Below are 25,480 nucleotides of genomic sequence, written 5' to 3'. Positions count from 1 at the left end.
CCCGTATCTTCGGCACGGTACATCCCAGAGCTCTTTTTTGCCTTCTGACATCACGTATACTTGGCCACATCTCTTTTGTAACCCATCCCCAGTATTTGTAGCTGAAGACGTCCTTATTGTTTATTCCCCAGTGTAAATTTCACAGAACCTCTCGCGAGAACAGCCTGGCTCGTGTGTGGGTGGGTGACGACGCTACACTAAGAAAAAGGATTATCGGACACAGACAAATCTGCATTATTACATTTATCTGCTGAGGCGAATTCGCGGAAGAAACTTGTCGAAGTGGACTGCGTACGTGCATGCATGATCGTGTGTATCTGTGTCCTTGGCGTACCCTCGCCCACCATTGGCGTCACCATTAACTTCATTGCTTTTTTTTCCCCTCCCAACGCCATGCAGGCCGCCGTCAGATCGTGTTTATTACGTCAAGGTTTTCCGAGAACGCAGGAATTGGGATTCGCCCAAGATCTGGTTCTTCAAACAAAACGCGACGTAAGACACCTCTCTCTCTCTCTCTCTCTCTCTCTCTCTCTCTCTCTCTCTCTCTCTCTCTCTCTCTCTCTCTCTCTCTCTCTCTCTCTGGTTCCGGTCAGCAAGGTTGAATTAGTTAATGGAGGGACTTTCGAGGAAAAAAAAAAAGCGTGAAAAGTAAAGAGGGAAGAGTTATTTATCTGAGAGTTTTGGGGGGCGTTAGGAGAAACCTGCCTCCAAAAGAAGAGAGGCAGATCTAAGTCGTAAGGGAAGACGTATGGAAGGAGAATTCCAAAGTTTACCCTTGTAAGGAAAGAAACAGATGACACAGCGGCCCATCGTCCATGAATTGCCAACGGCTGCATAGTGATCCTGTGAGATGTAGCTTGCCGAGTATTAAGGTGTAGGTAATGACGGAGACGCACACAAGCAGCCAGTTCTCGGTAGCAGAGACCGGAGCAATACCTGTGGAAGAGGGAAAGAGAACCGACAAGGCAAGTGGGTCGGCTTCCAAAGTGGAGCTGGGAGAGATGGTAAGGAAGTTTGCTTCGGACTCGACTATGTTAGTCAAGTATGTAGAACTAGAACCTACTCATACGTAGAGGCAGTACTCCATTAAGGGAACGAATCAGTCATTTGTATACTCGGAACCTCTGCTCAGAAGATAAGAATTGTCGGCATCTGATCAGGACTCCCAGTTTCTCAATGGCAGACTTACTATCTGTGAAATATGGGGTTTCTGAAATAGGATATATGTTTCAGTGACAACAGTTATATTTACTAGGTTGATGGGTGGAATCTGCAACGTAATCAAATGTGAATAGGGAAAATTAAAGAGAGGTTTTATGAAGAGAAATGGGATGAAATATGGTTTTGGAGAAGCTGAACTAGGTTAAACATGGCTTCATCGTACCTAATTCTGTCCAAGCCTCTGTTTACAGTGGCTGTTGTAGCTTGAGCAAGAGAAGGTGGGGCAGATTTGGAAGACAAGGAGGAGTGCAGTGTTGAGCCGTCAGTGTATATGGTAGTCTGACGAGAGGAGATCATTGATAAATGAAAGGATAGCGTAGGAGACAGTACTGAACCCAAAGGGACAACGGGCTGATTAAGGGAAAGTTTTTTTTTATGAACAAACTGGATTTGAGAGGAAAGCATCAAGAGAGGAGCTTGGAGATGAGACCCCAGTGCCACACCTTGTCAAGTGATTGAACAGATGATGACCAGACGTGGTAGTGAGACAGTGAAGGACATGACGGCAACATTCGCTCTGCAAAGCCATATTGATGATCAGTGTCGTTCGTCAAGATGCAAAGAGAGTTAGGACTCTCGGCAACATTCCAACGTAGCACAGTGCAAGCAAGTCAGAGCAATAGGATGGTTAGAAAAGTTACGCTTGCTTTTTTTTTTGCCAAAATATGTGGAAAGATCATGAAGTTCAAAATTCTGCATTTTTCATTTAAATATGCGATTGAATTTAGCCAATCACCGTGGATGATTTGGTTAAAATTTGCGGTCAAAAGCGGATGATAATGGTTATATGAAAATGTATGATGGTTAATGCATAAACTGGATCTTCCTCTCACATCCTTTGTGGAGAATTTTTGCTCCCGTGAGCAAATGGTAAATTAGTCTTCAAGTACATAACGCTATAAGTTAAGAAAAAATATACTATTTGCTGCAGGTCAAGAAATATCCTAATTCTCAGTGAAGCGTATAATGCGAAAGATTATTCTCATTTTTTTTTTTTCCTTCCCGTGAGAACAGCTATGACACCGCAAGTCTGGTAACTCCCGGAGAGCCATGAGCATGACGGACGTACGAGTCAATGTTTTATTTAACTCGTTTACATTTCGCTCCCTTCAACGTTCGCTTCTCTCTTCATTTAACGGACTGAACCTCACTGTGTATATGCTCACTGCATTGTATCTTTTTCAAATCCTTTCATGCTCACTCACAATCTGTATGGTGCACCTGTGATTGTAGAAGATTGTGTCCAAATGAAGGAGGACAGAGAATAGTAGAAGATTCGAGATTAGTATGGATATGTCTCATGATTGTCAGCATGGTCTGTAACGTTATCTTTCATTTAATAGTAATTAAATAATCAGAAGAATATTGAGGGTATCTGACGTTATTTTTTTTTTTCATAGGTGTATTTTTTTTTCTTCAAAACGTAGACTTTAGCATAAACAAAACTTAGACTTTAGCCCATCTTAGAATAGTGTAAGTTCTTTTCATATGTTGAGATCAAGATTAAATTCTCAGGAGTGCAAGGAAGCTACACAATGAATGTAATCCAGACTAAAGGTAAACTAAAGTATGTTGCGTAAGATAAGTCTGGTTACAATCATATTATAAAGTATTATTTCATGGGATAATTCCAACTTCGTTAATGACCCTATCTCAAGATTGGTATAATCCCAAGTACAGGCGTAGAGTTAACCCCTGTCAAACTTGTGAACAGCCGCTTGCAGACCTCCATTTGTATGTCGGTTTTCTGCTTTCAGATGGCCCACATCGATGCAGACGATTTAAGTGAACTTCCAGAAGTGCCACGAGAACATAACCAGTGAATAACAAGGGAAATAAAGCATTTATGAGGTAAGCATATGCCAGGTTGGGGGAGTACCGAGATGACACAACAAGCCACACCGGAAAAAAGTAGGTCTTGTGGATCTTGGCTCAGACTTTTTATTGAATTCATCTTGTATGTTCTGTTGCTGTGTTGAATTCATCTTGTATGTTCTGTTGCTGTGTCTGGTGCTTCTCCAGGCAGTAGTCTGTAATTCTGCAAAATTCATTTACGTATATTGGAAGTGTTTATGTTTTCATTCCGCAAATCTCTATTGAATTTCTTTGTAAATCTTCTGTTTTGCCCTTAGAGTTTCTTGCCACTGGGACGTTATATAGTGAGTGATCATCATCATAATTATATTAATATGTAGACTGAACTATTGTACACTATCTCTTGTTCATAGAATGACTATAAAAGACTTATTGGGTGGACGTGTGTAACATAGTCTTTGTTTGTTTGCTGGTCATTAGGTAGGACCCATTTTTTTCACTGCAAATTGGTATTTTTTTTTTTTTTGTACCTTATGGCTTGGATATTAATTTTCCCACGTCTGTTTTCGCATTTCCACCTCCATAAACGAATATGACTCATGAGAAATGGAGAAAGTTAATGTGCAAGACTGTTAAAAATGACTAAATGGAAGATTGATCATTCTCATTACTTGAGGGTAGGTTAATGTAGGGAAAAAATTCTCGTAGTTTAACATTATTGGTTTCATTTGTTGCTATAATTTAGGTTGGGGTTAGGCTAGGTTATGATAGGTTAGGTTAGATTTTTTCTTTTTTTTTTTCCATTTAGGACGAATGTGATTTTTTAGAAATGTAGAAAGTTCATTCCTAATGGGAAAGACTGCATTCATGCGTTAGTTTCATGGTTAAATGTCTAAATTGAAAATTTATTCTTATTACGTGAGGTTAATGTAGGGGAAGGGGGGAACCTTATGAGTTAACTTTAACGCCCAAAATGGTTTCGTGTCAGTTACGTTAGTTTAGGTTAGGAGTAGGTTAGGTTTTGATAGGTTTGGAGAGCAAAAAGGGATATTTTTTTTCTCTTAAGGTATGGCAAGGTTTTGAGAGCAAAAAGGAATTTTTTTTCTCTTAAGGTATGGCAACGTTATCTGTTACTTAGTCTTAATAGGACCGGAAGTTGGAAACGGGGTTGTAACCATTATTCAGCTGGACTCATAAGTGCCCACTCTTTGAAACATGTTCTGCTGCACTCTATGCCGTTAGTAATGAACGGAAAAAATAAAAATTGTTCCAGTCATTTCAATTTTTCAGCACTTTTTATATATGGAGTACAAACTAAGTTGAACCGAGGTGGACGGTTCGTGCTTCTGAACATGATTGCAACCTTTGAGCAAGATAGGCCATGTCTTCGACTTATTTTGTTAAGGGTCAGTTCAATTAATTGTTAAGGGTTGACTTATTTTGTTAAGGGTCAGTTTAATTTATTGTTAAGGGTCAGGTTAAAGATAACAGTTATCCTACCCAAGATCGCACGGTTGTGGCTAAGGAGCGAAGCGTCTTGCTCTGTACAGAGTTGAGGTAGGCTAGGTTAGAGTTTCATGGAACCTAAGGTTGGTTGAGGTGCATTGTCAGAGGTACATTTAACATGTATCGTCCTTACAAGAAAAGAAAAAATAACATGCAAATGAGCACATTTCATGTATAATCATAAACACTTCTAATAAAACGAACGTGCATATATATCGTATCAGATTACGGGCCACAAGTGTGGGTTTGGTTTGGTGACATTAGTGGACTCCACCCACGAATTATGCTGATATATCTTGGAGATACATAAAGTTGTGTGGCCGTTTGAACGTATTTACTTCACTGTAGCCAAGCGGTCGAAAAGACATTTTTTTTTTTTTTTTAGTTTGTTTTGGTCTAAGTTGTAGCGTAGTTATTCGATACGTTGATTAATATGAAAATAAACATTGCATCATACGTGTAAAATGACAAGAAGGAAACGACTTTTGTTTGTCTTTTTCCAGTTTAGCGGACGATGACGTTAGAAATGATTGGCTGCGCAGCAAGTCTTCTACTGCTTTGGTCATATTGAGAACTGACTACCAGGAACGTAGACCATCTGCCATCAGGTTGGTTTTCCATGCGCTTGTTATTAGTAGCAAACATTTATTAGATCAGCTTCTTTACACATATAAGATAAGATGGTGTTAGATTATTTATGATGTTACTGTGCGTTTGAATAAGCACCTATAGGCTGCTGGATCCTCTTCAGGTATTTCCTCTGGGTAAAGGTAGGTCCTGTCCATCGAGTGATGCTCTTTTAGTGTCTCATTTCCTTCTTATAACTTGTTTATTTCTCTATACTATATTTTTCTTCCAACCGGCACCCCAACCTTGGCCTTCAACCTGACCTATGGGTCATGTCAGAGGCCATTATTGGTGGTGAAGGTGTCGTTGAAGATGAGTTTGTCCAAATTGAAATGAATTTTGGTTTATGGCGGCGTGTAGTGTGAAGATGCGTTTGGCGTTTATCCGCAATAAACATGATCACCTGTGAATCTTGCCGATTCTATATAGTAGTTACTACTGTATTATTATTATTATTATTATTATTATTATTATTATTATTATTATTATTGTTATTATTATTATTATTATTTTAGTAGTAGTAGTAGTGGTAGTAGTAGTAGTAGTAGTAGTAGTAGTATCATCCGAGGAGAGATATCATCTCAAAAGATATCATCTCAAGATTTGTTGGAGGAGGAGGAGGTTGATATTCAAACATTTGTGTGTAGTAGCCAATGGGGTGCGGTGGTTACCCGGTAAAGGAACACATTTTCCTCAAGTCGCAGGATTTCCGTTCTTAACCCCATGATCACCACGCAACGACGCTTTGAGCCCGACGATAAGGCCGCGGAGCACAAATGTTGCATTTCTTAATCATGTGACCCTTGAATGTAATGGCTTGGCCTGTGGTTCTCTGCTTCATTCTTGTCGAAGGCTGGGCCGCCATATCCAAGGGTCGTATCGTTGTGTTTAGGGGTCATGACCAGGAGTCGTACCGTCGTGCTCTGGCTAGGATCATTACGTCTTTTTTTCGTTGGGTTGGAACAGACCATATCATGATTATATTCTGATGTAAGATAAATGAACAGGGAATACGTGATCTTTAGTGATATATATATATATATATATATATATATATATATATATATATATATATATATATATATATATATATATATATAGGAAAGGATCACAATTTTGCGCGTGATCAAGATATTCCTATGAGTCCACGGGGAAAATGAAACACGATAAGTTCCCAAGTGCACTTTCGTGTAATAATCACATCATCAGGGGAGACACAAGAGAGAAATATAACAGTCAGTTGATATACATCGAAGAGAGAAAGCTAGATGCCATTTGATATACAACTTGGAACTTATCGTGTTTCATTTCCCCATGGACTCGCAGGAATATAATTGATCACGCGCAATAAAACAAGGAGAGGAATTCTGATATGTAAAAGGGCGAAATCGGTGAAATGTTCAAGATATTTGGCTGCAACGATCAAAAGTAAGGGTAACTTATACTTATGTTGATTTGTAGTATAGCCAGTTTTTGCTGATGGGTCGTATTCGTCTTGTGTCTTAACGTATATTACTCCGTGGTTATAGTCGCCCTTGCCCAGCGGTGCGGGCTTAGTCACCATGCCTGTGGCGTGTCGAGCCGACGAGGCGAGGGGTAGCAACAATGAGTTACGTCACAGTGTTGTAGCGAACACCAAGAACCTTTACAGTGGCCTCTTCTGGAGGAGGAAGAGGAAGGGTTGGGGGGAGGGGTTCATTTTTCATTTCCAGTGTGAGGTTTTTCCCCGGGGAACACTGCGAAGGTCCACCCTCCGGCTTTTGTGTGTGTGTCAGGCTTCACCCCCGCCCGCGCCCCCTTGACTGACTAGGCTACTCGCCGTGCCAGTGGCATGACTTGCTCCTTCATCGGGGAAAGTCCCTATTTCCTTTCGGTGAACCACCCCTTCCTTGCCTCGCCCCCCCCCCTCTCTCTCTCTCTCTCTCTCTCTCTCTCTCTCTCTCTCTCTCTCTCTCTCTCTCTCTCTCTCTCTCTCTCAACTGTCACGTGAAGTTAATCCGCACAGGATAAGCACGCGAGATTGTTGGACCAGGAGGGAGTATCCCATCACCCAGGAGGAGAGGCGCCTCGCCGCGTACCGGCGCGGCGATTGGTGGATCTGGAGGGAGTTTCCTAGCCATCGAAGGAGGAGGAGGCCCGTACAGGCATGGGATGGGTGGAGTAGGAGGGAGTATCCTAACAGGCTCGCGGTTGTTGGAGCAGGCGGGAATATCCTACCAGTTGGAGGAGGCCTTTGCTTACTATACGCCAGTATATCTCCAGGCTGCTACTGCCTGAGTGTTGAGCAAGTTTAAAACGATCACATAAGAAGTCTGTGTGTATAGTACTAGAATGAATATTGTCCTTGAATGAAGTTATTTAACGGAGGATAAAAAGAAAAATAAAGATGGCTGGTTCCTTATCAGGGAATTTGATAAACACTAGAATTACACCTTTTTTTCATGTTGATGACAAGAAATGTTCAATAGTGGTTGTGTCAGATGAGCTCACTGGCTAGCTCATGTGAACACGTATTAGGCACACATCACGTGTATGTGTGACTCTGCCACCAGTGAGAGGGAGGGCTCAGGTGGTGGTGTGTTGGCCCCTCACAATACCCCCAGCTAACTCAAGGATCATCCCGTCCCTCACCCTTGGACCAGTTAGCCAGGTGGTAGGTTGTTGACAGCAGCCGCCCGTCCCTTACCCTTGGAGCAATCCATTAGGTATGAGGTTGTTGACAGCAGCCGCCCGTCCCTTACCCTTGGAGCAATCCATTAGGTATGAGGTTGTTGACAGCAGCAGCCCAGGGTGGGACTGCCGTCCTGACTGAGGAGCGTTACAGTGGTGGCCAGGAACCATCTTACACCCTTCATGTCAGGATTGTTGCTGCTCTTACTTTCTGTCTCATCAAAACGGGACTCCCGGGCTAGTCCTGCCATCTTTTCCTTACAAGCATCAAGCACACCGACTCAACCTCGCTTATTTTCTTCACATATATACTCTCGCCAACTCCTGTCTGCACAATCGTTTTTAAATATAATCATGATGAAGTGAAACAAAGCTATGGTCCTAAGTCCCAGGCATTATGGGGTGCTTAGAATCTTCGTGTTTCCCGCCTGACTCCACTGCCAGTGAGAGGGAGGTCTCTGGCAGTAGTAGTGTCGGTCCTTCCCACGACCTCTCCCTCTGTCTTGATGTGGACTTTTGTCTGTGACTGGAGCCACCATCGTAAAAATAGAAATAAAAAGAAGAAAAAGATGTAACTGGAAACTTAAAAACCAAGTGTATGTATGATATTTATTGACAAAAGATCACAGTTATTAGGTCACTGTTCGATGGTCCGGCACAGTTTGGAAGATAGATGGATGCAACATCCGACCAGACCTTCCCACAGTGTTAGTTCCTCCCTCTGGTGTTTCACAGCGAGGCGATCGTTGTCCATACTCGTACTACCCCAGGGAGAGGATGTCTCCTCCTCCTCCAGTGTTGTCCATCGCGCACGTTATTGAGGTAGGACATTAAGAGGGGTCACGGATGGGTAGGATCAGCCATTTCCTCTTCCTGCCTTGACATGTTGTGCTCAGAATATGTCGCCGATCTTCTTCCCTAACCCTAAGTTACGCCGTCATGCACAGCATGTCACTAGTGTACAGTCTTGCAGTATGGTAGACCCACGGCCTGGGTTGTGGGGAGGGAACCTCCTGTTCATCTCCTCAGTACAGACCTTTTATTTATTTTTTGGGCGTAGGTTTGGAACTCGTTGTCTTCTCGTAAGCCCGTGTGGCGGTAAAAGAACTCAATTTGAAATCTCCCCTCCCTCGCGACGGCGTCTTGATGGGCTGCCAAACGAAGGGGGACACGAGTCACAGACCCTTGTCGGAAAGACCCTCAAACATAACGGACCCAACCCTGGGTGGTGTGGCGAGCGTGCCTTTGACCTAACCCGTAAAAAAAAAAGAAAAAAAAAACGCCTTCAATGGATGGTTTTATGTGGCATGTAATCCACTCCGTTTTCTGTTTGAGGTCACTAGGGGGCGTAAACCTCCCCCACGGACCGACCCCTCCCCCCTCCCCTGCCCTCCCGTCTTCCCTTCCATCACAAGGGTCAGGTCAAAGGGTCATCGTGCACGTCGTGCTTGAGCGTTGCCAAATAACCAAGTTTCAGTCGTCCATCATAGTTCGTGAACTGTCTCGCTGCGTGCAGAAGAATGTACTGGGTTGATGAATTCTCTTAAAGGCCCCTAATTTTTTTTTTCTTTTTTCTCGCTTATCTCTCGGACAGACTCCACAGCGTCCAGATTCTGAGCACGAACGTTATGACCGTTGTTTCATCTCTGTGTCTGTCTGACGCCCTCCTCCTTGGATAGCTGTTAATGTCTTTGTTATGCGGGAAATCCTGTGTTTCAAGTGGTCATTGTTTATAGAGAGTTGTGGTGGGGTCTTTTCTCGTCTGTAGTTGTAGAGAGAGAGAGAGAGAGAGAGAGAGAGAGAGAGAGAGAGAGAGAGAGAGAGAGAACGACTGTCCTCTTCAAAGGTATTTACAGCGGTATTGCAGTAAAAGGGGGCCGTGGCATTCTGTGGTGTGCGAGGGGTAAATAAGATGATCCAGTTAAGAAAATAGCTCCAATAATTTAATATTGAACGTTTGATAACATCATTTGGTATGGTAGCTCATAATCCTCTCTCGTAGGGTCGTCAGGGATTATGTAACATTGTGAGCAAAGATGAGAAATAACACTAGGGGCCTCTCCATCTTCAGCGTGAGAAAGGCTTCTAACATCTTCACACTCCTCATTCTCCTTTCCTTCGACATTGTCGTCTACAAGAGACAAAACGCACAGACAGTGAAGGAAAATGTATAATATTCTGAAACCCGAGACAAATGGGTTATTCAGTACAGTATTTTGGATGGACATAGAACCAAGTGGTGAAAGCTTACTGTGCTTTCAGTAACACACCTACAACTCTCTATATGTGTGTGTCCACAAACATCACGTACTTCCTTTATGGCACAAAGAATTACAGCAATATCCATCCATAATGCCTAGCTTGTCAAAATTCATCTTGTAAATGTACAATGCTTGGAATGTTTGACACTTTAGGTTGACATTCGAGGCTGGTGTTTGCCGGCTTTATCGGCCCCCACATCTGGGCGAGACACCATGAGGTATTTTACTTATCAGACATGTCAACTGTTCCTTTGCTCTATAGACAAACGTCATTGATAAAATCTCAGGTTACACGTTTCTTTATCCTCCTGTCGGAGGAAGTCACGTTTGTTATTCTCGTGTCGGAGGCGATCACGTCCCTTGGTAGACCTCCTGTACTTGAAGGGTGGACACTAGTGATGGGAGGTGGTGGATCGAACCTAGGCTTAAGCTTATCATGTAGCAGTTCGATCCAGACTTAAGTCACGTAGCAGTTCGGTCCAGACTTAAGTCACGTAGCAGTTCGGTCCAGACTTAAGTCACGTAGCAGTTCGATCCAGACTTAAGCCACGTACCAAAGTTTGAATCTAAGGGAGTGATGTATTTGGATGAAGCTTTGTTAGCCTCCGTAAGAGAGAGACACACACATCCATGACGAAACACGGCAGAACAACAGCACCTTATATCAAACACCGACTCCGTCACCACCCACATCCGCGTCTGTACGAGCTGTGTGAAGGCAACCCGGGTCACAGCGACAGCCACCCAGTTCGTAACACGCATCGTCCTCGGATCACGGAGCGGATGATGGTGACGCGCAAGCCAGTGTTGGGGATGAGAGATCTCGACGGCTGTAAAACGGCGAGGTCTTGCAGCCATCACAGTCAGGAGGGATGCCAGCCAAGTCCTCAGGTAGCCAGCTTGGGGGGGTGTTGTTTAGGCTTCCAGTCTCTTTAGGGGGAGGGAAGCTTCGAAAGTAGGAGGGGGGGGTTTTATGAAATTACTTCTGTCAGGATTCACCGGCCTGAGGTTCCCTCTTAACTTCAGGACAAGGCTCCTCTGCTGGCACCATCTAGGTCTTCCAGGCTCTCCAGGAGTTGTTGGTAGTCCCAAGGGTTCATAGTGCTCCCGCTTCCTACCCCGAGCCCCCGACCCAGATCCTGCGAGTTGTGTCCTCGATCCTTTTTCGTCTTGCCGCTGCGCGTCTTGGCGATGGGGATCTCCTCCGAGCACAGCTGGGGCTCCAGGGTCGGGTAATACGATGGGGTCGAGGAGGTCGGGCAGCTGTAGGTGTTTAGAGAAGGCGGGTGCGAGAACCTCTGCTGTTTCTGTGGACACAAAAGTAAAGACACTCGGTGAGGCGTGTTGCTCGGCACGGATCACTCGCAGTGAACTGATGTAACTGCAGTGTATTTTCGTGGCCGTATAGACAAATAAAAACAAAAACAACAACAGAGAGAGAGAGAGAGAGAGAGAGAGAGAGAGAGAGAGAGAGAGAGAGAGAGAGAGAGACGAGAGCTTTGTGTCATCGTTTGATAACTTACCGGCGTCACGTCAGCGTGGGAATCACAGACGAGATCAGAGCCAGGGAGGCCCGTGTGAGTGTGAGGGCGTCGTGCAGGGGTGCGACGGTCTGCAATGTACGATTCCGCCACCTGCCTGTACGTGCTGGGGTCCATAACCACCCGGGTCTCTCTCAACACCTGCCAAGAGAACAAAGAACCATGTAAATATATACATGCATACGTCGTCCACATGCTGATCGAATAATTATACTTAATTGAGCTGTTCACGTACAAAAATTCCCCTAATTAGTCTTACTTAAAGCCCCGTTAATAATAATCCCCATGTCTTTCTCCTCCTCTACTTCACCATCCCTGGAAACATGTAATTTCAAGACATCAGATCCCTTAATTGAAACGCTCCTACAAAGTATGGTTATTTCTCCGAGCTTAGAAACACGTGATAGTTTAGGAGTAGGACACTCGACGTGTGTGAGCGGTAGTTACTGAGATGGGAAAGTAATTAGTAGCCTCGGAGATCGAAATATGATCTACCTCGGCAAGGTACACGACGCCGGTTCGTACGTGACAACAACCAGCGCACATTTCTTGTTTCCTGGCTGAAATCATCGCTGGGTCTAGTGTGTCCCAGGATCACGCTGCTACTCGACTGTGTTTAAGGGAATCACGTCCCTCTTTCCATTCGTTCGAGAATTTAACGACATATTCCACGGTTTTGTATTTACTTCTTAGGGCGTTTCTCATCAAGATCAAGGACCAGTTCATTCTGTCCGGTGTTTGGAATAAAAACGGCCTTTTTCGGCTCTAGCAACACCGGCGGATGTGATTTTAAATTCTCTATAGTTCTCCTTGCGGCGTGTGGGGGCTCCATTCACATATTAGATATACGTATTTGCTCAGTGTAATGCATTCCGTGGGTGTGGAATGAAACCGTGAGAGAGAGAGAATGAGAGAGAGAATGAGAGAGAGAGAGAGAGAGAGAGAGAGAGAGAGAGAGAGAGAGAGAGAGAGAGAGAGAGAGAGAGAGGGGGCCCGGGGAAAGTACCACTAGGGCTGTGGTCCCTCCCTCCCTCCCAACATCCCACGTAACATTAAGGTACGCGGCCGACAGCAACTGGGAAGTTGAACGTGGGGGCCTGGCCTTGTGTTGGCGAACCCGGGAAATTCCCCTCTACCCCCTGATCCTCTCTCGTACATTTACCGTATCTTATTAGTTTTAGCAATCCTGGTATGATCTGTTTTCTTTTTCTTGTATCTTTTTTTCTTTTTCTTTCCCCCCCCCCCTCGAGGAGGAACTTTTCGTGACGTATTTGCCAAGACGACGTGGAGTATCATTATATATGTATATGTTTCTCTCGTTGCCCCGCCCCGCCCCGTCCCAGATGGACTGACTGACTTCAAATTTCAAAATCGGGTTCCTGGACTTTGTGTGTTGCAACGAAGCATCATCGACATGTGTTCAGTGTGTGTGTGTGTGTGTTGTGTGTATGTGTGTGTGTGTCTTTCTAAATCGTACGGTAGCACTTCATACGAAAGGGATGATACACGTTGTATTCTATAACTACTTAGTAGAGTTATTGTTGTACCATCACAACCAAGCCTTTAATGCCAGTATGCTAAATTCCGAATAAATTTCTTTTTTTTTTTGCTCTCGAAAACATCAGCTTTTTTTTTTTTTTTAAACGAAAAGTTTCAGAGCAAAACACGAGGAAGATCGTCTTCATGTACTTGCTTACTGTCCGCCAAACTGAATATATCTGATATAAAATTTGCGAAAAACAGGATATTGAAAAAAAAGAAGAAATCAATGTCTGATTCTGATTTACTGGCTGTAAAGGCAGTCGCAAACCCGACACTAGTTAATATACGGATAAAATTCAAAACAATTATCGTTTAAAAACTCCCATATTTCTTAACTGTTGCAAAAACGCTCAATATATATATATATATATATATATATATATATATATATATATATATATATATATATATATATATATATATATATATATATATATATCCAAGGTCTGCCACCCGCTCCCTGCTTCTGGGCGGGAATTTACCTGGGGAGCAACAAGGAGGTGCTCTCCTTCTTTGCGGCTGGGGCCACAGCGTCGAAACTCGCTCTCCATTCTAACAGGTACCCGAGACTTATTGCGACATTACTTTCTTCTGTTTCCTTGTCAGTATCGTCAATGCTTGTCCTCGTTCATCTTGTGATCCTGGACTTAGTCTGTCTGTCTCTTATCTTTTGAAATGTAAAATAGCCCACGAAGATGATGATGTTTTCTCTCCGATTGTATAATAAAATCGACAATTATTAATGGCGAAAATCAGCGAATATTTTTCTAAGCGCATTTCGTTATTATGCGGTTCTTCAGTCAGTCATGGTTACCAGGGAATCGCACATTTAAAAGTCGGTTATGTTCGGCTGGAAGACGACTGGCGTTGGTGAGGCCAGGCCGCTGGACCTTTGACATTTGTACTGCTAAAGTGTAAGCGTTGGTCAGCTGCTTCGCTGGCAAAAGTGTTCTACCGGGTTGTGTTTGCGCTTCTGAACATCCGGGGTTCTCTGGCGTTCACCAGTTAGCAGTGAGGTGTAGTATTGATCTGAGATTGGCCCACTGATTATAAAAAAGTCGACGAATTACTGTATGTTAGTACGGAGACAAACCTGTGGGATTTCAACCCATCTTTCTAACGATATTAGAAGTCAGATTTTTAATCGCCAATTTAATTTCTATGTCTGAATAACGACTCAGAATAATTTTCAACGAGCAAACTATGGTAATAATGATATGCTGTTTATTAGGCAGTTTTTTTTTTACATGAATTTATACCAGTATTAATTTTGAGCAGTATATAGCAGCATTTATACCACGTTACATAATATTTTTATTCTTATTTTTATGGGGGATGGTACGAATTCTGGCCTTATGACCTTAATCTATTGATTATCACAGAATGTAATAATCTTGTGTGGTAATGCAGTCACTCAGGTCCATATCTGATGTACATATCGTCATGTATCGAATTAATAATTTACTCTACGGATACGAAGAGTTTAGTGTACAGGTTCTATGAATGTGAGCATCGACTCTCAGGCATATCTACGTCATGTTTATATGCAAGTGGACCTCACTGCCACTCAAAACATAGCTGAAGTTTATTGCAGAATTCTATTTACTTGGATTTAAACGGGTATGAACGTACGTCGGTCGCCCAGCTGTGAAACCCAGTCATGCAAAGTGAAGTAATTGATGACCGGTAATTATAATTGCTTTCGTTTGGCTTTAAGTTAATCGACTGACAGGCTCATATATATATATATCAACTGACTATTATATTTCTCTCTTGTGTCTCCCCTGATGATGTGATTATTACACGAAAGTGCACTTGGGAACTTTTCGTGTTTCATTTTCCCCGTGGACTCATAGGAATATATATATATATATATATATATATAGTTTTTGATGATTTTCCTTAAAGACACATCACATCTGCTCACCTGAACACTGTCTTCTAGTCTCTTGATGTAGTTCTCGTCTCGTTGTAAGCGGGCCTCGGCCTCTCTTCTTTTCCTCTTCTCTCTCGCTAGGTTCAGGTTTAGCTCGTTGTTCTGTAGCTGTAGCGAGTAAATCCTGCCCTCCAGGCCCAGCGCGTTGTCCCCCTGGCCGTACAGGTGTTCCTGCAGGGTCTCGTAGCCATCGCTGTGTAGCAGCATCTGGCTCTCCCGGGGACGGTTTTTCTTCAGCTTCCCGTTTTCCCTGATGTACCTCCTGTTTTCTTCCATGAGCTTGGAGATGTGGGATGCCTGCTCTTCCATCTGCAACGAGAAATTTTCGATTAGTGACTCTGTAGAAAAGACTGACACTTGTGCGTGAAACAACTTATTCACGTTACAATGTACAGGATAAAATAAAAATAAAAAAAAAGAACGCCCAGAAATTAATCGTATATCAAGTGGTTTATGGACTGACTGATATATTCACGTGAAATTTTGCCAAACATTATATAATCATTCGTTGAAAGCCAGAATAGTGGCTTGTACGTTTCAATATCAAGAATGAAGTCCTTCACACACTGTGGTACGATCCTACACTTACAGGGTAAAACATTGTAGCGGGTGTGTTATATATATATATTTTCTTCTCTCTCTCTCTCTTCTTTATGCCTGTGGCGAAAGTATATGTAAATAAATAAGTTTTAAGTCACTTCACAAGTCACTGTCGTACGGCGGAGTAATATCCAAGAGAGCGCGCACACACACACACGGCCAACGAAGCAGAAGCCCTCTCTCCTCTCCGCGTCGAGGTTGGGGCCAGACTAGCTGTCCGGCTCCAAGCGCGGGCTTATATATACGTCTCTCTCTCTCTCTCTCTCTCTCTCTCTCTCTCTCTCTCTCTCTCTCTCTCTCTCTCTCTCTCTCTCTCGTGTGTTTGAGTGTGTGTGTGTGTTTGTGTGTGTGGGTGTGTGTGTTTGCGTGTGTGTGTTTGTGTGGGTGTGTGTGTGAGTGTGTGTGGGTGTGTGTGTGTGTGTGTGTGGATGTGTGTGTGTGTGGGTGTGTGTGAGAGCACATTCTTCTAATCCTGAGCGATATCGTTTCTTGTACATCCTTCGTGTGTACACCAACCCGTGGGAAGTTTAGGTCTACAACATATATATATATATATATATATATATATATATATATATATATATATATATATATATATATATATATATATATATAGCAGTTATAAGCACAGACTGATATGGATTTTTTTTTTGGCAAATGCATCAACCCATTTCCACACACACACACACACACACACACACACACACACACACGCACACACACACCTTGAGTCTTGTCCAATAAGAGTTGCGGTATTGAGCACAACCTGTGCAACACGTCACAGTGGTGAGGAATGGTTGTTGGGTTGTAACTCCTGGTTGTGTGAGACATGAAGATTGATAGTCGGTGTTCTAAGTTTCACCTGATCTCCTCCGGGGTCACGAAGAATTTATTTAAGGGTATTGTGTGTGTGTGTGTGTGTGTCTGTCTGTCTGTCTGGTGTTGATTTCATGGCCACGGGAATGGCCTGGTTTATCAGTTTTGGCTTAATGTGAAGTAACGATTTTTTTTTTGTTTTTTTGTTCATATTTGTGAAAGGAGTTACGTCTGCATGAGGTTTTAGGGCATGGCGGGCCTGCGTTAAGTCTTGGTGGGAACATGCTGTCATCTGCCGTACGCTGGCATGGGCAACCACTCCCCACAGTTCATGAGGAAAGGGATGGGGGAGGAAAGGGGAATGTAGGGGTTGACGAAACGTGAGGATATTTCAAAATTCCATCGACCACTTAAGGAAAAAGTTGGGTTGGGGGGTTGGTGGGTTGGTGGTGAGGTTGGGGGAGTACGTTAGGGGAACTTACTGCCATGCAATAGGAGGAGAGGTCAGGTAGGATTACTCAGGTGAGGGGGATGTGTGGCCGTCTGGGAAGAGAATGCTAATGAGGATAGGAAGAAGAAGAAGAAAAAAGATGACCTCGACGGAAGTAAGCCAGACGAGTGCGAATCGGTTCATTTGGGAACTTGGGGAGAAAAATCAAGGGAATCGAACTTCTGTGTCCGTAGCACGAGGACGAGTTAAGGTAATGGGTATATATTACACGTCGGTGTACTAGCCACGCGCTCGGCCTCCAGCCTAACCTAACCTAACCTAACCAACCAACCAACCCAACCCCCCACGCCCTTCTATGTGCCCTTCACCCACACTATCGCGGAAACGCTTCAGAGTATACCTAATGCAAGACGAACTATGATGATTGGAGTATACCCATGATGTAGTGGAGGAGGAGAGGGGAGGGAATATATCAATGAGGCTATGCAACCTAAGGGGGGGGGGTATACAAGGGGAGGCGTGGTGGGAGCTTCTGGTTTACATAGGATGTCGAAGAATGGGAACAGAGCTCGACGTGAGGGGTGTGGTCTGACAACCATAAGAAGGCCATACACCTGGCTAAAAACTGTGGGCCACCGGTGCACCTTCGGTAAGACTTGGGGGTAGGGGGTCCGGGGAGGGGGGTTGGGGGTTGGGTGGGGTTATCTTATGGGTCGGGGAGATGGATATGGAAGTTCGAGCAGACTTCTGCTTTTAGCTCTTTAGTAGAGTTCACATGTATTTTTCCTCCCTTGGTTGTGTCAGTGATTCGTAGCTCCTGGGGTCAGAGCGCTGAGATGTGTTCTCGTCTTATCGATTTCACTAACCATACCTCTGTTTTTTGTTTTTCTTCTTCATGTATGACTATCATAATGGAATGAGTATGGTTATTTATGCAGTTAATGTTATTGTCATAACCTGGGTTAAGATCTGTCGTTTCCACAGCCCCGCATTTTATCACATCTGGAATGACCCAAAATCTTCCAGAGGAAATAGCTAAATGGTACTTTTTTTTTCTTTTTTTGCTTTTGTGGATATTGGCATCTTTTTCTTAACTCTCATCTCTGTGCATCGTCTTAAGGAGTCTTCTTGCACCCCTCTTACCACATGGGGTAGTACTTTGGACTTGCCTGTTGTAGAGGGAAGCCACCGGCGCCTAGTTAAAGGTCGTGACTCCAATCCCATAGGTAACAGGCTCAGCTCAGCGGATGTGTCATAATCTCTGGGAACACAGACACTCCCGGGAAACGAAAACCCAGTAAAGGACAACGAAATCCCACATGATTACGTAAATTCCTACTGTCTGGCTTTAACAACATGTTGGCCTAACCTGGCTTACGTAGATGTTAACCCGGCAACCTAAGCAACTAAGCCACGTCAAATAAACAAACAAACAAAAAAGTATGTGGTAAAACAGCGTTAGCAATTTTTTTTTCTTTGTGCCGCTCTGATTGGTTTGTCTGGGAGCATTTCCCATCTGTGTCAGCGTTCTTTTGATTGAGGTATGTTTCTGGGTTGTGACGGACGATATGTAGTAAAGAAAAAGAAACATACAAAAAAATATGCCGAGAACAATTTTTTTTCTTCACCTTTACGGGGATAAAATATTAATTGGCATCTGCATGAAAACTGGTTATGAGAATGCGAGTTTTGAGCTGCGTCCCAATTCTGAAAAATCGTGCTTGCCAGGTTCTTGGATTACAGATTCTCCACAGGGAGTTGGAATTTGCATGTTCTATCATGTTATTCACATTATCTCATGTAATAATTGGCAGAATGATTTGTTTTAGGAGAAAATCTCACTAGACACTAATATGCAACCGACGTAATAGGTTGAATACTTAACATACAGCGTTGAGGTATAATTATTTTACTGTATATAGATAATTCCTTTGATTACTCTTAGGTACAAATGAATCACATTTCAAGTACTAATGTAACCTTTACTATAGCAACACTGAATATCGTTTACGTCCCATTTCCGTCTCTAAATTCGTAGATGAATGAACGCGAGGAATTAAAAAGTGTCGTGTGAGTGGTAAGATTGCGTGACGTAATAACTTGGTCTGTCATTGGCTAGCATCCCTGACGTCACCGTGGCGAGGAGTCAGCCGGAATTTACCAGGTATTTATTGCAGTATTTCACTTAACTACAGTTTCTGGAAAGTTTGACCCCAAGTGTCATGGGGGTTAATACGACATAAAAAGATGAAGAATCATTTTGAAGATTCGCTCCCAACGTTCCTTCAAGGCTAAGTTAGGAGGTTAGGTTTAGGTTGGTGTTTAGGTTAGGCTATCATCAGTTTCAAACTATGCTCAAGCAAACCTCGCCCCCAGAAACGTTGTTTGGAGCCAGTCCTGCAGATGATTCATGGTGAATTCCACGAGACATTCCCTACCTTTTCCTCTCGGGGAAAGATTTCGGATCATCTGTATGTAAGTACATTTGCAGCGGAAGACCGCGCTGGAAATGGCGAGGGCGTGATGTTTCTGCTATGTTGTGCATCATGCAGACGCTGCTCCGTCGCCATCGGTAGACACTGGAGTCTTACCACCTACACCCCTACTCGTGTCCTGCGAATCGTCATCCTGCTGTGACGCGTGGGCGAAAACTCGGGGTGTGAGGTCGACGAAATCCCTCCCTTGTTTACGTATGGTCGATTTTCTAAACCGGAGGAACAGGCGGAACGAAACGCGAGTTGGAACCCTCCTCGCAGCGGACGAGAATGATTCAACCACACCAGCCGCCAGGATAGGGCATCGCCGGGCACCTTTCGTCGAGGGCACAGATGCTGCTGGCACTTCCCGGAGACACAAAAACTACTCACTGTCAGGTCCATGATCCCTCCCCTGGCTCCCCACCCACCCACCCACCCACCCTGGGCCTGCCGATGACGTATGCTCACGCCGGGGTGGGTACAAAACAGGGCAGAGACTCGTGACGGACGAGAGATAAGCGTAGATTAAAGATACTAGATGATATGATACACGCGCGACGTGCAGTAAGAACGGAACACGTTTGAGAAAAGCTTCTGAGAATGAAATGTATGATGAGGACGGGAGAGAGAGAGATTAGAACTCACTGCATCACACACTGGACGCGTCGAAGGTTTTGAACAGCAACACAAACATGCAACACACTTGTTGTTGATTCCCTAGACCCTCGACCCTCCCCCCCCCAAAAAAAAAATAAACTCATGCGTCACTCAACACAGTGAGTGTTCCATAGCCTACCATTTTAAACACACCACAACTCTAGTGTGCCGGAATGTATTAATAAGACAATCAAGACAAACGTACTGACCAGACAGCCTCCCTACAGTCTCCAGTCAACCAGTACCACACATTTTTTTTATATTTTGAAACTATCCCCTGCCTCCCTCGCCTCGCACCAGCCTCTTTGCCAACCGCATCTTTCCCCCCCCCCCCCATTAACCTCTCCCGTAGAGAAAAAAAAGGGGGGGGCCGGGTGGGGGGGGGGGGGGAGAGGTACAGGCATCCCAGGCGGGAATTTTCCCTTTTACCTACGTCTCGTAAACAGCGACTGGCCCGGCCGCCGCCGCCACCCAGCGTCTCGAGTTACCAGCGGGCGTGTTTCTTGGCGCAGATGCCGCGCCACAAGAGTTAAGCGCTAAGCGTGCATTGTTGAATAACATTTACCTCTCAATTCGGTCCCCTATAACCGGGACCGAGTAACAATTCCCTGATGCGAGTAAAAGAATCACCAAGTGCTAGCGAGCACTCTCTCTCTCTCTCTCTCTCTCTCTCTCTCTCTCTCTCTCTCTCTCTCTCTCTCTCTCTCTCTCTCTCTTTGCCGCTATGAGGAGGCTGCGTGAGGCTTGTATGTAACCGTGGCCTTGGTGGCAGTGACCTGCTAGCGTTTCCAAGCCAATGTTTACAGCGATAGTGGTGTAGGCGAGGGCAGTATATTATTTTTTTTCATTGCAATGGTGTGTAGCCTAGTGGAGCGTGGCGTGGACGATGATGGTCGCCGAGCATATGAGGAGGAGGTGGAGGAGGAGGAGGAGGAGGAGGAGAGGCAGCAGCAGCAGCAGACCTAACTTAGCGCAAAGTTACCCATATCTGGACTGACTTAACCCGCATCTGGACTTTGGTTAGAATGTTTGCTTTTAAGTCAGTGAAAGCGTGCAGTGCGCATGACTGTGAGAGCGGGAGCTATGGTGTGGGCATCAGGTTTTATCGTTGAGAATTCGTGGGCTCATGCTAAAGATATTACTCAGTGGAAGCACAGTGAATCGACCATGAGACATATCGTAAGTGGGAGCACAGTGAATCGACCATGAGACATATCGTAGGTCGTATGGAAGTGTTATGAAACTGTGTGGAAATGTCTCATCTTATCTTTTTTTTTTTCTTGCGAATTATCTCACATTGACCGAATGTCCGCCAATATGGTAATGTGATGAGACTGATATAATATTTCAAGAAAGAGCTTTTACTCGAAAGAGTAAGGTAGGTTTTGACTTCAACCATCGATGAGCTAGGCTTTAGACCGATATACGTCTGCGGTTGCTAAGCTAAACTATGAACCTTACAGACTAAACGTTTACGGCTGCTAAGCTAAACTATGAACCTTACAGACTAAACGTTTACGGCTGCTAAGCTAAACTATGAACCTTGCAGACTAAACGTTTACGGCTGCTAAGCTAAACTATGAACCTTGCAGACTAAACGTTTACGGCTGCTAAGCTAAACTATGAACCGTGCAAACTGAACGTTTACGATGGCCCTCACAGTTATATCTTCTCTTAGCTTAACCTTTTAGTCTGGCACATAGACAAGCATGATGTGCATTTAGACTCTCGGATAACATCAACCTTTAAACTTACTGGACTTCAGGGCAAACAGGAGAACGAAATTCAGCGAATTCATTGTTATGGTCAATTGGCGGTGTGGATACATGTATGATAGTGGAGTAGAAGACTCGTTTCATACATGCGTGTCTCTTTTTTTTTTGGCGTTTTCTTCTCAGTATGATTGTCTGTTTGTCTGTCTATCGCTTTGTTTGTTTCTGCTTTGTTTTGTGTACCTGCGTGTACAGTCTGTGTTTCTACCTTTGTGTGTGTGTGTGTGTGTGTGTGTGTGTGTGTGTGTGTGTAGTTTGCCTTCCTGTCAGTCAGTCTGTGTAGTTACTTGTTTGAAATAACCTAACTGTACAGGACGGGGAGGGAGTTGTGCACTCGTTGGGCCAATCAATTTTATATCTCGGTGTGTCAGTATTTGCTTCTTGTTTACTCGGTGCCTGCATGTCTCTGTACCTCGTATTTTTTTTTTCCTTTTTTTTTTTGATGTTTGTGTCTCGTCTGTTGTCCTTGTACATCCCTGCATCTTGTAATATGGTGACTATACTTTATATATACTGCAGGTTATGGAAGTGTGACTACAGTGTAAGTATGAATCTAAACTGCCAGTAAGCCTTGGGGCGGGGGGCACTGATATTCAGATATACCATATGGTCGATGGACACCCATACATACATAAGCAACCGACTACGCGCCTGGAAAGCCTGCGAGAGAGAGAGAGAGAGAGAGAGAGAGAGAGAGAGAGAGAGAGAGAGAGAGAGAGAGAGAGAGAGAGAGAGCGCATCATCTGTGAAATGTAAACAGAGGCCAGACGGGCGGGGTAGCCAGCCTGCCAGCAAGGCGCGGGGAGGGAGGGGATAAGGGGGGGGAGGAGGGAGGGCGCAGAGGAAGTGGCCTCCACGTATCTCAGTGCTTGTGGGTCCCAAGGACTACCACGAGGGAAACTCCCTGTGATAAAGCTGTGTTATCCTAGTGGCTTTGTGTCAGCAAGGCGTAGTTTGAGAGAGGGGGGAAGGGGGAGAGTGTTGGCGAGGCGTATAAAACCTGGTAATTTTAATGGTAGAAGATCTCGTGTTATTATATTCATGGTGTGTGTGAGTGTATGTATGTATGTGGTCTGAGCGTCGCCTTTAGGTCCATGAAAGTTTTAGATTTATTTATTTTTTTTTTTTTTTGTCTGTGGTAATGACCTCGACGACCGTTAATGACCTTGGGAGTTAATGGGCACAATTAAATCCATTCAGTAAATCTGTACTTCGTTTGTTTGATGTCCAGTTACGACTGTAGTCTCGTGATGTGTAAGACTGTTCATTGACGCCAAGTCAAACGACGCTGTAAATAGGATTAGACTGGTGTCTTATCGGGCTTGTGATTTAAGAGAGTGAGGGGGAGAGTGAGGGCGAAAGTCAAAACAAAAGAGGACTCAGGTCCACGATACGGTGAGGTCGTTGCATAAAGATGTATGTACGTGTAGGAATATGTATATGCACAGTGTGTGTTGTGTGTGTGTGTGTGCGTTCAGCCAACAGGTATTGCAGGCTCGCCAGAAATCTAATCGTCATGCAAACAGCGTTCCAGTACGATTCGTATCGTTCGCAGAGACGAAAAATAGTGGAAATGAGAGAACTGATATGAAAATACCCGCCAATGAATATATACATCTTACACTCCTAAGCAACAGGTGCTAAACATTAACACAGATACACTACAGTAATCTGAAATGAAGTAAACAACAACAACAACAATAAACACTGTCACGGAGGACACCTGTTAGTGAGACGTAGTATGTGACGTCATTGTGACGTAAAGACCGGTTGGACGCGTGGCTGACGTCACAAGCGCTCCCCCTGTGACTTTTGCTACAATTGCCCTTGATATTTTATCCTTCACGGGAGACTTTTACTACGCCAGAGTGGAGCCGAGTTTTCTTGTTTATGTTGCGCAACTGTGGATCTGCTCGAGGATAGAAAGCTTTCTGTGAGGGAGGAGAGAGAGAGAGGTGTGGACTAGAAGTTCAACCGCTTGACACAAATTTTAGAAATTTCGTACGAGGCGTGGCCTCCGAGAATGGCAGGGTTCCATATATGAACGTCCAAAAAAAAAAAAAAGAAGCATAGAAATAACGCTTTTGTCGTTATTTTTGCGACAGGTGGCATGAATTCCACATTCATTTTCGGTGACATTACATGGAATTGCGTCTTTAGGTGGAGTAGTGAAGTAGTGATAATTCCTAGTTGAAATAAAGGTAAGTACATGTTTTTTTTGTTTTTTTAAATAAAACCGTTAAAAGCTCAGCGCTTCTAGCGGACTGGGAGCTCGTAACGGAGCGCCGTCGCACTTTTACTAACATCGTAATTGGTGGGGTGGGGGTTGTGTGGGGAAGTCTTGAAACCTAAGTCACACTCGAGAGGCGTGACTTAAGTCATGTACAGCGGGCCTCAGACGGGGGTCAGGTCCGACCCGGGGTTGGCTGACGTGGATGGTGGCGCGTCGTTGCCTCAGTGGGTGTGTCGCATAGTTTACTTGGAGACAAGCCGAAGTACAGAGACCAGCAGACGACAGAGGCGTATGTCTACTTAGCATCCTGTGCTACAGTACATGGTAAGAGGAAGGTGGCCGGTGGACTTGCGTTCTGTACGCGACTGGTACAACCCTGGTGAATGGAAGTTAAGATATTTTCCGCTTATGTACTTGTCTTTTTTTTTTCTTTTTTGACGAGTAGAGGGATTTGCTGCATATGTACTTCACTGTATGATTGGTAGAAGGATTTGCTTCATATGTACTTCACTGTATGATTGGTAGAGGGATTTGCTTCATATGTACTTCACTGTATGACTGGTAGAAGGGTTTGCTGCATATGTACTTCACTGTATGATGGGTGGAGGGATTTACTGCATATGTACTTCACTGTATGATTGGTAGAGAGATTTGCTGCTGTTTTGCTAATAGCGCACTACACTTGAGGGCGATGTACTCATGTTTACGTTCATGTACTTCTCTTGAATGGATGTCTGGTTGATGAGTGTCGGTAAACAGGTTTGTTTATTGTGAGTGCTGAAGGTGTTTATGTGATTCTCCGGTTGATGGATGTGGTAGCTTTGAGGTTGACGGCCTTTAATGACCCCCCTCTAGCAGAAGATGGGCATGAGATCCAGTCTAACAAGCACCCAGTACAAGCCAGCTGGTACAAGGCAGTTTTCTTTGGCTCGGTAATGATTCGATAGCGGGTTGAGGGACGCTGGTGTTCGCCGTCGTGTGGCGCACTCGGAGGAGTCTAGCGCTAGTGTGATATGGGGTTGTGGGTTATCATGTCCGTGTCGCACGCCTGCGAGGACACTGGCGAGAGTTTCATGGGTCATCTCGGGAAGGCTTGGCTTGGCTACCTCGGGTGCGGCTACTTCAGCGCCGAGCGTCGAGCGAGTGAGTGAGTGAGTGACTGGTCGGCGCTAGCGTTGTCCTGGCCGTCCCCCCCTGTTCATCCCAGCTGTTGGGGTTTGTTAGGCTAGGGCGAGTTCAAGACGCGGGATATCCTCTGACCTTGGCGCTCACCGGCCGTCAGGTCGTGGATGGTGTGTGTGTCTCTCCCCGGGGGGCGAGGGGGAGGAAGGTCGTCCTGGTGGTGATGGTGGGTG

General features: G+C 44.5%; 1 protein-coding gene across 3 annotated transcripts in view; it reads right to left on the bottom strand.

Annotated features, from left to right (window-relative positions):
- Positions 1-8,434: 8,434 nt before the first annotated feature.
- LOC139763230 (uncharacterized) overlaps positions 8,435-25,480 on the bottom strand; it is a 91,236-nt gene continuing 74,190 nt past the window's right edge. For 2 of the 3 annotated variants that reach the window (XM_071689126.1, XM_071689105.1), the window contains exons 2-4: positions 15,111-15,428; positions 11,624-11,782; positions 8,435-11,407 (exon numbers count right to left, since the gene is read on the bottom strand). In XM_071689126.1, coding sequence (XP_071545227.1) covers positions 11,123-11,407; positions 11,624-11,782; positions 15,111-15,428 — 762 coding nt within the window. In that variant the 3' untranslated portion in view covers positions 8,435-11,122. Of the gene's footprint in view, positions 11,408-11,623; positions 11,783-15,110; positions 15,429-15,708; positions 15,940-25,480 lie in introns of those variants that run through there. The other variant, XM_071689115.1, reaches the window with a different exon arrangement.

The sequence above is a fragment of the Panulirus ornatus genome, chromosome 3, assembly GCF_036320965.1.
Source record: "Panulirus ornatus isolate Po-2019 chromosome 3, ASM3632096v1, whole genome shotgun sequence".
In the NCBI taxonomy this organism is placed as follows: Eukaryota; Metazoa; Arthropoda; class Malacostraca; order Decapoda; family Palinuridae; genus Panulirus; species Panulirus ornatus.
This window is presented reverse-complemented; position numbering and strand designations above follow the sequence as displayed.